Raw genomic sequence first — 14400 nt, 5'->3', positions numbered from 1 at the left:
TAAACAGCTCATATGTAAAACCCTGCTTCATCTAAATAAACCATTTTCATATAAATATACTTGTTTAGCAGTATGTGCCATTGGGTAATCCTAAATAGGAAACTGCCATTTTAGGTACTAAGGGCCGCCCCCTGGGATCATAGGAGTCACAGTGCACACAAACAAGCCAAGGCACACATACATGCTAGGCCCCATCAGCCAATGAATGGGCAGAGTTCTGCCTTTTGCTCCCACACTACTTCCTGTTACAGTTAGAGCTGCATCACTTCCTGTCAGCTGATCTCTGAGGGAGCACACAGGCCATCACTAAATGGCGGCTCAAGGGAAAGGATGTAAAAGGGCAATATTTACTGATATATATATTCCAGTTTGGGGAGATTCTTTAATAGGCCACTTAACATAGTTGGTCTGTTGGTTACGTATTCATTCTGGGGGTGTAGTTTCCCTTTAAAGGCTTCCTAACCCTTTTCTACCATAAGAGGGCTCTAGTCCAGCCCCTGCTTCTGTAAACTGCCAGAGGTTCCCCATGCCTATAACAGTAATGACCTAGTTCTTCTACACATCTTGTGTGTGTCAGTGGCACTGCACATGCTCAGTGAGCTGCTAATGAGAAGCTGAGCTGAGGGGTCATGGGAAATGGTCAAAACATTAACTGAATGCATCTGGCACGGGAGCGGGAGACTGCACATTTTCATGGATGAAACATATATATATATAATACATAGATATCTGTTCTGCAATGTAATGTGAATCAGGCTTATAATGTGAGATTTGTATTCTAAATATACAGTATATTGTGGGTTGGTCCCTGAGCTCAGGTAAGTGATTCCCTGTTCCCATTAGGTAATAAAGCCGTTAGTAGGACTTCACTACAAGGGGTAGTTCACCTTAAATTAACTTTTTATATGCTGTAGATATTGATATTCTGGGACAATATGCAATTGGTCTCAATTTTTTTTATTTTTTATTTCTGGTTATTTCGCTTTTTGTTCAGCAGCTCTCCATTTGGTACTTTAGCAGCTATTTGGTTGCTAGGGTCTTATTTAGCCTAGCAATCAGGCAGGGGTTTAAACGAGAGGTAGGAATATGAATAGGAGAAGGTCTGCATAGAAAGATAAGTAACAATAAAACTGGAGCCTCACAGAACAAAGGTGATTGGCTGCCGGGGTCAGTGACCCCCATGCGAAAGCGGGAAAGAGGCAGAAGAGAAAGGCAAATTAGTCAGAAACTATAAAAAATGAAAAATGAAAACCAACTGCAAAGTTGCTAGGTATAGGGCATTCTGTAACATACTAAAGGTTAACTTAAAGGTGAACCCCCCCTTTAAAGAGCCAGTGGAAAAGTGGTAAGAAGTGGACAGAGGTAGAATATTCTGAAGGCAGCTGATGGGACACAGGCATTGGGGTCCCTTGTTGCTGGGGTCCCTTGTTGCTGGGGATCCCTGGTTGCTGGGGGTCCCTGGGTGCTGGGGGTCCCTGGGTGCTGGGGTTCCCTGGGTGCTGGGGGTCCCTGGTTGCTGGGGGTCCCTTGTTGCTGGGGATCCCTGGGTGCTGGGGGTCCCTGGTTGCTGGGGGTCCCTTGTTGCTGGGGATCCCTGGGTGCTGGGGGCTGGGGGTCCCTGGGTGCTGGGGTCCCTGGCCTTGGCAAACTGAGCACAGTTTTACATTTCAGGCTGAGAAGAGGCACAATAAGTAGATAAATAATTGCTTATTTTATCAGAATATAAATGCTGTACATGGAGGAATCTTTGCTTCTAGAAACCTCTGCTATTTTGATGCAAATCTATAATAATATATAAAATATCTCCATTTGTGTCACGGCAAACAGCGAGCGCAATTTCACTCGTCTCCCCCAGTGTGAGTAAATATTCTTAATCCCTCGGGTCAGAACATTCAGTCCTGACTTGTTCTCTTGTGGTTCTGAAATAACGACACTTTCTGCACCCGTTTCCCTGTTTCCGCCAGTCTGGTGGGGGGGTGAGGAGCAGCGATTGGGGGCCAATACCTACTCTGTTGTATGTATGTTAGGGTGACCAAATCACTTGAAAATTCAGGGAAACATCTAAAAAAAAAAATCCAGCTAGCAGGGCTGAACCCGTTTATATTTAATGCAGTCAGTGCTGCCCTGTAACATGTATTGATTAGACGTGTCCTTGAATTTCCAAGTGATCCAGTCACCCTAATGTAGGTAAAATCCAGATATGGAATCAACATGCTCAGTGTTCATAGTGAGCTAAAGGCATTCAGTGGCCGGCCTGCTTCCCTAGGGAGCCTGACATCCAGGGGCCACGCATATAATAATCACATGGAGGCAGTGCTGAATGTAATAGAGGTTATATCTAAACTAAGAAATGCCAGTCCCTGATTGGTGCCCCATAGAACCTGGGCATCCTCTGGGACTCTAGCGGGTCAGTCTGACTCTGGTCTGGTAAATGCCGTGTTGCCATGGAGCTGTTGGGCTATAAGGCTGTTATATTGGCATGAATAATGTAGCTGTTTGTACTTACACCTTCTCCTTCTGTCCTTTCTTTCTAGACTAAGGCACCAGGCAAGAAAGGAGCTGTATGCTTACAAGCAGGTGAGTCTGGCCTGGGAATAAATGCTAGAAATTCTAAATACCCCATTTATATTACAGCCCCGCCCACTCCTGACATCACAGCCCTACCAGCCAATATATTTTGTAACTAAAGGTAGTGACCCTACTGCTCATAGAAACTGCCATAATGCACGTATCTTTCAGCTGCAGTGCTGTATCTTAACCACTAGGTGGTAGTCATCTTCCAACACATTGCTCTTATTCAGGCTCTTTACTATATTATACATATATACATTTTAATGCAATTACATTCAAGTGTTTTTATGTTTTCTTGATAAAGTTTGAGTTTACAGTGTTTAATGTTTATTTTCTTGCTTTTTAGGTGATATTAAAAGAAAAGGTTAAAGAGCTTAACCTGTATGAGGTGAGTGATTGTGTCTGTCTGTAACCTTTGGGCTTTGTGACTGGGGCAAACTCACGGGGCTGTTCCTGCTGAACTGCTCTTTGTATAGTAGGCACCTGAATACATAAGAGGGAATAAAACAAGAAGCGTTTGAGTAATATTCTGAGACTGTTTGCAATTGGTCTTCACTTTTTATTATTTGTAGATTTTTAATTATTTCATTTTCAGTTCAGCAGCTCTGCAGTTTGGAGTGTCAGCAGCTATTTGGTTGCTATGATCCAAATTACCTTAGCAACCAGGGAGTGGTTTGGATGAGAGACTGGTATATGACTTGGGGAGGGCCTGAATAGGAAATAAAGTAACGATAAAACTGGAGCCTCACAGAGCAATAGTTTTTTGGCTGCCGGAGTCAGTGACCCCCATTTAAAAATTGCAAAGAGTTGAAAGACGAAGGCAAATAATTCAAAATCTATAACACATATATAATGGAGACCAATTGAAAAGCTGCTTAGTATAGGTCATTCTCTAATAGTTAGAAGCCTTTATATAACCAGCCGGGATGAGGCTCTGATGCAATAACAAACGGCAACAGAAAGTCAATACAGGAACAAGATTAACAAGGGCAGCGCCCCCTATGGTTTGTGACCAGCACTGTGCTTTTTATTCTCCTGGCAGTGCCAGCGGGTAATGCTCCCCCCCCCCCCAGTGCCCTATATTCTACTTTACCTTTGTTTTTATTCCTGCCCACAGCCCATCATGGTGCCAGCGGGATTAAATCAATACACTAGTGACACATATTCACTTTCCGGCAAATGTTTGTCTTACGGGTTTGAAAGGGGGATGAGCTGGGTCTGTGTGTACGTGCCTCTTACTGTAACAACCGGTGGGTGCACCCCGGCACCCTTCCACTGCCTCTATAATAATTATACAGAGTTATACAGGGAACTCTGGGTATCACTCATGTATTATAAGGGATAATGTACCCCCTACTGTAAATGATAAGGATATTAGCAGTCACTGAGGGGTTCTGTGCCCCCCATATAAAGGCACAAGGCTGCAGGCTGAGTTATACAGGGAACTCTGAGTATCACACATGTATTATAAGGGATAATGTACCCCCTACTGTAAATGATAAGGATATTAGCAGTCACTGAGGGGTTCTGTGCCCATATAAAGGCACAAGGCTGCAGGCTGAGTTATACAGGGAACTCTGAGTATCACACATGTATTATAAGGGATAATGTACCCCCTACTGTAAATGATAAGGATATTAGCAGTCACTGAGGGGTTCTGTGCCCATATAAAGGCACAAGGCTGAGTTATACAGGGAACTCATGTATAAGGGCTAATAACTAAGGACACAGTTACTATTCCCAGTACAGAAGGTACAAGCTGTAGGAATATCAATGTACTGGGATCTCTCACATCTCTTTTCTTACCTGTCAGATCTGCGCTGTGTGTCTGGAGGAATTTAAACCCAAAGATGAGTTGGGAATATGCCCGTGCAAGCATGCCTTCCATAGAAAGTACGTGTGTCTGTGCTACTGTGCTGCAAATCCTCCCCTGCCCCCCTTATTCTCTTCTCTCCTCCCCTGCCCCCCTTTGTCTCTTCTCTCCTCCCCTGCCCCCCTTATTCTCTTCTCTCCTCCCCTGCCCCCCTTTGTCTCTTCTCTCCTCCCCTGCCCCCCTTATTCTCTTCTCTTCTCTCCTCCCCTGCCCCCCTTATTCTCTTCTCTCCTCCCCTGCCCCCCTTATTCTCTTCTCTCCTCCCCTGCCCCCCTTTGTCTCTTCTCTCCTCCCCTGCCCCCCTTATTCTCTTCTCTCCTCCCCTGCCCCCCTTATTCTCTTCTCTCCTCCCCTGCCCCCCTTATTCTCTTCTCTCCTCCCCTGCCCCCCTTTGTCTCTTCTCTCCTCCCCTGCCCCCTTTGTCTCTTCTCTCCTTCCCCTGCCCCCCTTTGTCTCTTCTCTCCTTCCCCTGCCCCCCTTTGTCTCTTCTCTCCTCCCCTGCCCCCCTTTGTCTCTTCTCTCCTTCCCCTGCCCCCCTTTGTCTCTTCTCTCCTCCCCTGCCCCCCTTTGTCTCTTCTCTCCTCCCCTGCCCCCCTTATTCTCTTCTCTCCTCCCCTGCCCCCCTTTGTCTCTTCTCTCCTTCCCCTGCCCCCCTTTGTCTCTTCTCTCCTCCCCCTGCCCCCCTAATTCTCTTCTCTCCTCCCCCTGCCCCCCTTTGTCTCTTCTCTCCTCCCCCTGCCCCCCTTTGTCTCTTCTCTCCTCCCCCTGCCCCCTATATATATCTATACTTGTAGCAAGTCTTCCTGTTCCTGTCTGCATGGAAATACTACAGAGAGTTCCCAGCATTCCTAGTAAAACCTGTCTATCTAATCCCCTATCCTCTCTCAGGTGCCTCATTAAATGGCTGGAGGTGCGGAAAGTGTGTCCGCTCTGCAACATGCCGGTCCTACAGTTGGCTCAGCTGCACAGTAACCAGGAACATGGCCCCCCACAAGGGCCCCTCCCCGGGGCAGAGAACATTGTATAGCTCTCAGCCAATGCCCCCAGGGCCCCCTACACACAGAGCCACAGATCTCCCGCCCAACACTAAGCCCCCGTGAGGCTCCTACGCACACACGTGTGGACTCTACAGCAGCCAAAGCACTTTTGACGCCGGCGGGAGGAGGAGCCACGTACGAGGGGGGACACTCAGCAGCAGTATAGGCCTTGGAAGAGCACTTTACCACATTTTAACGGAAACCTTTGTGACTGATACTTTTATTTTGTTCTTCTCACTTTTTGACTGGAAGCTTCACTGTGCCAGGAGGGAAATCCCCCCCCCCCCCCCAAAAAAAAATGTAAAGAAAAGTTTTGTATGTTTGAAGGCAAAGGTACCACGGAGAAGGGAATGGGAGACTCAGCCCACTATGCAAACTGCTCGACTCTACAGCGACCATCTCATCGTACTGAGTATCTATAGAGGCCCAAAGTGGGGCAGGTTAGCAAAACTGGAAACATTAGGCAATGAATATCCACATCCGGTCACAAACCGGTCTCCATCACCATCTGACCTGCATCTCAATGCAACAAATGCATGTAACATCTATGGTAGGGGTGTCGCCCATGACGCTCATCTGGTTCGTCCTTTGCTAGCTGAGGATACTGGGTGCTTGTCATCAAAACAACCCCAGAGCCATGGAGACAACATCCCTGGAGAACCTCAAGAGAAGAACCTCAACAGGTCTGCCCAGAATCCACAGCCTTAATAGGACAATAATATATTTACTTGGATCAGGTTGAATAGAAAACTCTCCAACAAAATGCAACCAAATGCCAACTTAAAGAGCGACAATGAATGACCTTCAAATGACCAGATATTAGGGTCACCTAAGCACCACTCTAGAACTTGGCCACATACTGTATAAAAAAATGTCATGAGTCATGAATGTGCTTTGTGCTAATGGTGTAAAAGTCTGTATAATTCCTGGCACTTGTTGGAGAAAGGTCCAACCACCTTATGGGATTTGTGGTTGGCTTCACAGCTGAGATCTTCAAGCCTTTCTATCACCAGATCCTTAAGAGGAGCAGGACTTCATCGCTAAGTCTTTTTGCCTTTTACCCCATTCTGTTGCCCAACGAAAGTGCACACAAGATGGAGTAGAATGGAGTTGTTCACCTGTTTACGTCTGTATCACATTTGCGTTCCTTTTCATGAGCTGCATCTCCAAGACTGTACCTGGGATGCACAACCCCCGCTGTAGGACTTTATGACTGTGGCTAAAAGGGAAACGGAAAAGGTCCATCAAGGGGGAGCTGCATTTGTTTTTTTGGCCTTTCCTGTACAATTAGTTTACAATATACAGTGCATTGTGCGTAGCTACTGCAGTCTGGGAATCTGAGGGGCCTTAGACAATCAGCCCTGGTATGAAGACCCATCACCCAATGGCTTTAGAGTAGTTTAGTAGTATATACTCCCCGTGATGATAGCATAGCTGTGACTTTAGGGGGGGAAAAGTGTAGGACAGAGTACCATGTACCCTTCATATAGATATTGTTTGGCCTTCAGTGAGGAACTTCAGCCTCCCTTTCCTCCTCTTGGTCATCTAATGACTGATGTGAGAATGTGTAGACTTGCAGTTGGTTTCATGTAGACAATAAGGGTTTCCTTGACTTCCTTTAGTCACTCCTGACCCCAAACTCTAAAACATCCCTTTATTTTTCTATTCTTAAGGCTGGAAACCCAAGTGCAAGGTTCCACCACCCCCATGCCAAGCACAATAACCTTAGTTCCACGTAGAACGGAGAGCACTTACTTCTTGTATTATTTGATTGTACCGATGTCTGCAGGTTGTTTGGTCTTCCCCCTCCACAAAAAAAAATTGAAACCCTAACTTTTTAGGTTCTAGCTTGGTTTATTACCTTGGCAACCGAGCAAACTTCTTATCCTGTAACGGTTCTAAGCAGTTTATAAGGTACAAATGATGAGACAGCGGTTACATTTATGTCAAGGTTTCAGTTTCTAGTCATTGGGTTCATGTGTGTCGGATATAATATTTATAGTTTATTAATTTGTCTCCATTGGGAGAGAGCATGGAGCCTCCATGGGTTTCAATGGGCGTATTGACATACATTGATTTCATGGTGGGGAATGGTTTTATGGGTATTAAAAGGCTTCCTAGTGTTTGGCTAAGGATACGGCCACATATTTCAATGATCTTTAGTCTTCGGTGCACCAAATTGCCCATTAATTTCATCAAGTACAGTATTGCCCCTTATTGCCAAGCCAACGAATGGGCCCTGCATACAATTCATACAGGAAATTCCATTAGTAAGAATTGGTCAACGCGAAGGCTGGTCAACGCGAAAGGCTGGTCAACGCGAAAGGCTGGTCAACGCGAAAGGCTGGTCAACACCCAGACTGGCGGTTTGTGTAGCCAGTAAATCCTTGTTGGGTTGGATCAGTCACTATAGATGTTCACTCTTGTGGGGGGGGGATGGTGTAAGCTTCTTGGCCAACTGCATTTTACATTCTGATTAATCAAATCCAGTTGGGTTACATTTTGACTCGTCCAGCGCCAGGCTACTGTGCCGCTTTATTCTGGCTGCCTCTGGACTCCATAAAATGTGTGAATGTATTAGGTGTTCCTGAAACTGCTCTATATATAGGGGGCAGTATAGCAGTGACTAACTGCCCCCTCTCATGTAACCAATGGCACTGATTGTGTTTAATGGAAATCCTTACAGTAGACATTGTTGCACTTCAACCCATGAACCCCCCACCACCAATCAACCAGATAGCCGTAACCATAAGCACCAGTATATCCATGGGGTCTGGACTGATTGGTCCACCATAGTTTACCATCTAGCCCTACTTAATATCCATAGGGCCACCTGAAAGTATTAATGCCTTAGCGTGTAAATGTCTTCAGTGACTGCAAAGCAAATATTATTGGTTGATGTTTACAATTGACGGTTAAAGGGGGCTGGGCCACTGGCCGACATCTGTAGTCCTGAGATCCAATGAGGGTGAGGGCATGGTGGGCACCATCTGGACCAGAGGAGCAGTAGGACCTGTCGGGCTGGTGTATCTGCCCTCTACATTGGCTTCTATATAATATCTGAGCCTCTCTAACGAGGCCTGACTCAGTGTTGATAATTAGTAATCAGTGGAACTTGCCCTTGCTCTGTTACTAGTCTTTCAAACATTACTAGTACAAATATTACTAGTAATGTTGAAAAATTGCAATCCATCTTGTATAAGGAAGTGGCCATACTTGTGTAGTTGGGTGTGTCCTAGGAAGCTCCGCCCAACCTTCTTGAATCAGCATTACCACACTTATTGTACTTAAGTGTTTTCATTAACCCTGATTTTGTATTAACTAAAGGGCCAAACCATTGTCAACATGCTTGGCTAAAGAAAGTGGTGATTTTGGCCAAACTGCTGACTCTTTAAAAGATCGGAATTTGTCCAACAGTGTTATTATATTTGCCATCTCTTGCTTCATAGTCACACTGGTGGGATCAGGCAGAAGCTGCATTTTGCACTTAAATACAAGTTGTTTTCCCCTGTAGGAGACACTGGAGCTGGTGGCTAGGGTCTAAATTGGTTATTCCTTGTCCTTAGACTGTCTAAATCCAGTGGGAAACTTGGTAACAACTAATCATTCTTGACACAAATAATTTTAAGGGCTGTCACACTCTACATCAGTTACGCTAGGGCTTAGAAAAAACTTTTTTGAGCAATAAGCTCAGAAGACATTTACATTGGATGTTCTTTAGATGTTTGTCTGGTGTCGTATACCTTCGTGTCATGGTCTTTGTGAGTCTACAAACATTGTAGTCTGTAGGTTTTGCACTTTGTCTAAAGATCAGGCATAGCCTGTTACACCTAAATGGCCCCTTGAGGTTCTTCTGTTGAGGGTCTCCTGTTGAGGTTCTTCTCTTGAGGGTCTCCTGTTGAGGTTCTTCTCTTGAGGGTCTCCTGTTGAGGTTCTTCTCTTGAGGGTCTCCTGTTGAGGTTCTTCTCTTGCAGGTCTCCTGTTGAGGTTCTTCTCTTGCAGGTCTCCTGTTGAGGTTCTTCTCTTGAGGTTCTTCTCTTGAGGGTCTCCTGTTGAGGTTCTTCTTGAGGTTTTTCTTTTGAGGGTCTCCTGTTGAGGTTCTTTTCTTGAGGGTCTCCTGTTGAGGTTCTTCTCTTGAGGGTCTCCTGTTGAGGTTCTTCTCTTGAGGTTCTTCTCTTGAGGGTCTCCTGTTGAGGTTCTTCTCTTGAGGGTCTCCTGTTGAGGTTCTTCTCTTGAGGGTCTCCTGTTGAGGTTCTTCTCTTGAGGGTCTCTTGTTGAGGGTCTCTTGTTGAGGGTCTCCTGTTAAGGTTCTTCTCTTGAGGGTCTCCTGTTGAGGTTCTTCTCTTGAGGGTCTCCTGTTGAGGTTCTTCTCTTGAGGGTCTCTTGTTGAGGGTCTCTTGTTGAGGGTCTCCTGTTAAGGTTCTTCTCTTGAGGGTCTCCTGTTGAGGTTCTTCTTGAGGTTTTTCTTTTGAGGGTCTCCTGTTGAGGTTCTTTTCTTGAGGGTCTCCTGTTGAGGTTCTTTTCTTGAGGGTCTCCTGTTGAGGTTCTTCTCTTGAGGGTCTCCTGTTGAGGTTCTTCTCTTGAGGGTCTCCTGTTGAGGTTCTTCTCTTGAGGTTCTTCTCTTGAGGGTCTCCTGTTGAGGTTCTTCTCTTGAGGGTCTCCTGTTGAGGTTCTTCTCTTGAGGGTCTCCTGTTGAGGTTCTTCTCTTGAGGGTCTCTTGTTGAGGGTCTCTTGTTGAGGGTCTCCTGTTAAGGTTCTTCTCTTGAGGGTCTCCTGTTGAGGTTCTTCTCTTGAGGGTCTCCTGTTGAGGTTCTTCTCTTGAGGGTCTCCTGTTGAGGTTCTTCTCTTGAGGGTCTCTTGTTGAGGGTCTCCTGTTGAGGTTCTTCTCTTGAGGGTCTCCTCTTTCTCTTTGTATTTTGTCAGCTGAGTGTTTGTAGGGTCAGGTCCTTGCCCCCCTCAGTCCTGCCAAACAGATTATGAAGATTCTATGCGTTTTAGTATTCTGCTCCAGCTGGAGCTTTTCTTTAAAAAAAAATAAAAAAAATCTAAGATTCTTTTTTTCCCATTTCTTTTGACAGTCTTAAATGTATAGTTTTTTTTTTCTTTTCTTTTTTTGAACATTTCCTATTATTGCAAACCATATTTTCTCAGCACCCATTTGGATCCACTATGAGATCAGATGGGAGTTTTTTGGCTCGGGTCAAGTTTAAACCCATTTTGCAGAAAGGATACTTAGATATAATAAGAATTTAACCATCTCAGACCTGAACACAAAATTTTTGTAAATTGGGCAAAAAAATAAAAAAGCAAAAACAATTTTCAGCTTTCTATTGGCCTGTGGGAAATAAATGTTAAAAATAATATCCGTTCTGGCAACCCCCCCCCCCCCCCCGCAGTAGAAGTGAAAAGAATTTCCAGCCTTTTGTGAAAAAAAATGGGGGCTCGTGGGGAAAATCATCAAAAAGATATAAATGGGGCTCATTTAGAAACACTGGGCAAATGTTCCCCTGGGCAGTAACCCATGGCGACCAATCAAATGTTTGCTTTCACTGCTCAATGGCAGCCGGCTGAATTCTGGAAAGCCTATTGCTGATTGGTTGCGGTCAGTTACCGCCCTTGCGCAAATCTGCCCTGTGTTTATGAATGAACCCGTGTTTGTGTCTCGTTAGAACTGGGAGGTGTCGATGGTTTGTCTCTCGTTAGTGAATGTTTCCTTCCATTGGGGATTAAAGATTTGGGGGCGGGGATAGAGCTCAGTGCTGCTGCCGAGTTCTAACCCCCCTAACGACAGAATGGAAAACTCTCGAAAAAACCTTTACAAATAGACTCGCTCTCGTGGATTTACATACGGGTCGTTTGATTGGTTCAGAGCCTCAAACCAAAATACTGGCAGTTTGGTGACCCTTACAACCTTTCTTTTTTTTGTTGTATTACTGTAATTGCCCCACAAGGTGGGTATATCAGCTCAAGGCACGCTAGCACCTCCCTCATTGGGGTGTCAGGCCGGGGGGCCCTCACTTTCACTGGTTTGGGGTCACCTAGTGGGGGCCAGCCCCACTGTATGGCAACCTTTGGTCTGGGATGTGTGGGGTATAACTATTCAGTAATGCCCCCCCCCTATTTATTAGACACCCCCCTTTTAATCAGCTGAGAGCTCACTTCTATTGGTTGAAATGTTCCCCTTGGAAAATAGGGGATTAAAATGGGAAAACGTTGCCCCGCCCCCTCCATCTTCTCCGTAGCCCCGCCCCCCGTCTGTCTCTTACAGCCTTCTATGTCTGTCTGTTTGTGGGGGCCGTATAGTGTCGGCCCCCACAGACGTTATTTGTACACTAAAGTAAGAAAATTCTGCAGCAGAAGAATATTTTTTAAGAAGAACTCGATGTTTTTGTAAGCTCTATTTTTGTATATTTAATTGCGATTAAAACGTGTTTTGTTTTTTTTTTTGCTAACCACGATCTACATAAACGTTTTGCATGTCGTTGACTTGAAATGTAAATAAAGCGCCACTTTGACAAGGAGTCACCCGTCTCTGTCATTCTGGGGTTTAGCCTGAGGGTTTTGGGCTGGAATCAAAGAGTAACGGATGGGGTTTTGGTTTAAAGGGGAACTAAACCCTCAAAATGAATCTGCCTAGAGATGCCGGCTTATATACTGAACTGCCTGTGCCAACCCAGAAGTTCAGCAGCTCCTCCCCATCTTCTGATCTCATTAGGCCATCTTCAGGGTGTCAGTGGCACTGCACGTGCTCAGTGAGCTCTTCTCTGCACATGGAACGTTTCATGCAAGCATACTTCCCATTGGCCGGTTCTGTCCCTCCCCCAAGAAGCATAAAATGAGGGGGTAACACAGCACACACAATATCTGTAAAAATAAAGCGGAAGAAAAATGATACCGTATGGAACCTTGGGAGTTAACATGGCACTGGCGAATAGGGCTGAGGGGTCATAGGTCAGGTGGGGACCAATTCTACCTTGATCATGGGGGGTGGGTTAGGATTGGGACACTTGCTGTATATTATTTCCTCTGCCCTAGGTATAAGGGGGTGGAACTGACTCGGCAGACGCTGCCATCTACAGGCAGATATTGGCAATTGCTCCTTTATATTCTATTCTTCAGTTTATGGCATTAGGGAATCCTTATAAAATCCAGTTGTCTTTTTTTGTCATCCAAAAATGCTCAGAAAGAACAGCTGGAACCCCAAATCCTTCTCCTCAAGAGAGGCAGGTGTAAAGCAGACAACTATCTATAGTGTATATTTGTAGTGTATACAATGGCGACAACCAGTGGTAAACATATATAATTGAACAAAGTAAACAGGTCTGATATGTGGTAAAGCCGTTTGAAACCCAGTTCCATTATGTGATAATGAAATACATGTTTTTTTCTAGAAAATTAAAATATTGACTCAAAATGTTAGATTTCTGTAGTTGTACAAATGCACCACTAGGTGTCACTATTGCACACACCAGGGCTGTATAGGTACAGTGGGCTGAGTATTCACTAGAACTACATGTATGTACAGGCCAGATTATAATACAATGATGAGCCCTTCAGCAGCCTGGGGGCCCGTACATCTGTTGGAGAGAGACATTGGGTGTGTGCGCCCCCAGCTGGACAGCTCTGGTATTCACTATAGATTGCAATCAGGATTTTCCCAGCAGGATTTTCCATTTGTCATTTCACTTTAGGGGCATTTCCTGAAGGGTAATTTTATTTTGCCCAGGGAAACTACACATCAAGCTGCTGGGCTTTCCAATGTTTTCTGTATTTCTGTGTAATTCCACTTCTGTAACAGGATTTAAGGGTCTAATTACCTTCTTCATGGGAAAAAGTGACTCAAGGCCCCCCCCCCCCCGGCACTACTCTGCCCCCCTGTTTATTAAATGTTAATTAGGTTTTTTGCACCTATTGTTCTAGGGTTAAACAGAGACTTGTCCCCTAACAATAGGCTGCTAATCCCCATTAATGTTACTGATCCCCAATGGGCCCCCACCAGAGGTGGGAAATGGAGACTGGGTGAAACAAAAGAGCAGAGCTTAGCATTGATCTGACACAGTTACACTGAGCTTTACTCCATTTTGAAAATGGTGGGGAAAAAGTGGCGTTTTAGTTGGAATTTAGACATTTTGTTGGTGAATATGAAGAAAGTGTTTTCCGCCACTTTTACTGCAAAAATGGTCTATCTCCACTTTTGTGAATTCCCCCCAAGTGAGTTAAACCTGAGGGAGGTCGGGCTCTGTTTTGCACCTCTGGGGACAGTGAGTTTGCAGAAAACAAATCAATTTTTTTAATTGGGGTGGCGACCTATTGTAACCAATCACTGATTAGCTCTGACTGGTGGTAACGTTAACACTTTATTTTTACTTTTCTTCTATGGATTTTATCTTTGGTATTGGGGCTCTGCCAACTTGCCAAGCTGCAAGGGGCTGTGTCACTATGTATAGCTTGTACAGCCCAGGCACATACTGACTGCCCTGCCGGTGCCCAGGCACATACTGACTGCCCTGCTGGTGCCCAGGCACATACTGACTGCCCTGCCGGTGCCCAGGCACATACTGACTGCCCTGCCGGTGCCCAGGCACATACTGACTGCCCTGTCGGTGCCCAGGCGTATACTGACTGCCCTGCCGGTGCTCAGGTGCATACTGACTGCCCTGCCGGTGCCCAGGCGTATACTGACTGCCCTGCCAGTGCCCAGGTGCATACTGACTGCCCTGCCGGTGCCCAGGCACATACTGACTGCCCTGCCAGTGCCCAGGTGCATACTGACTGCCCTGCCGGTGCCCAGGCGTATACTGACTGCCCTGCCAGTGCCCAGGTGCATACTGACTGCCCTGCCGGTGCCCAGGCACATACTGACTGCCCTGTCGGTGCCCAGGCACATACTGACTGACCTGTCGGTGCCCAGGCGTATAC

The 14400-nt window shown here is 45.7% G+C and overlaps 1 protein-coding gene across 12 annotated transcripts in view; it reads left to right on the top strand.

The window, feature by feature from the left end:
- The window catches only part of rnf24 (ring finger protein 24), a 53490-nt gene extending 41488 nt beyond the window's left edge, over window positions 1-12002 (top strand). For 2 of the 12 annotated variants that reach the window (XM_031895240.1, XM_031895229.1), the window contains 5 exons: window positions 2535-2577; window positions 2918-2959; window positions 4385-4464; window positions 5333-9440; window positions 9497-12002. In XM_031895240.1, the coding sequence (XP_031751100.1) occupies window positions 2535-2577; window positions 2918-2959; window positions 4385-4464; window positions 5333-5471 (304 nt within the window). In that variant the 3' untranslated portion in view covers window positions 5472-9440; window positions 9497-12002. Of the gene's footprint in view, window positions 1-2534; window positions 2578-2917; window positions 2960-4384; window positions 4465-5332; window positions 9469-9496 lie in introns of all 12 variants that reach the window. The other 10 variants (XM_031895239.1, XM_031895235.1, XM_031895238.1 and 7 more) reach the window with 10 other exon arrangements.
- The last annotated feature ends 2398 nt before the right edge of the window (window positions 12003-14400 follow it).

Source organism: Xenopus tropicalis, chromosome 1 (assembly GCF_000004195.4).
Source record: "Xenopus tropicalis strain Nigerian chromosome 1, UCB_Xtro_10.0, whole genome shotgun sequence".
Lineage (NCBI taxonomy): Eukaryota > Metazoa > Chordata > Amphibia > Anura > Pipidae > Xenopus > Xenopus tropicalis.
Note: the sequence above shows the minus strand (reverse complement) of the source record. Positions and strands in the feature narration are given on the sequence as shown.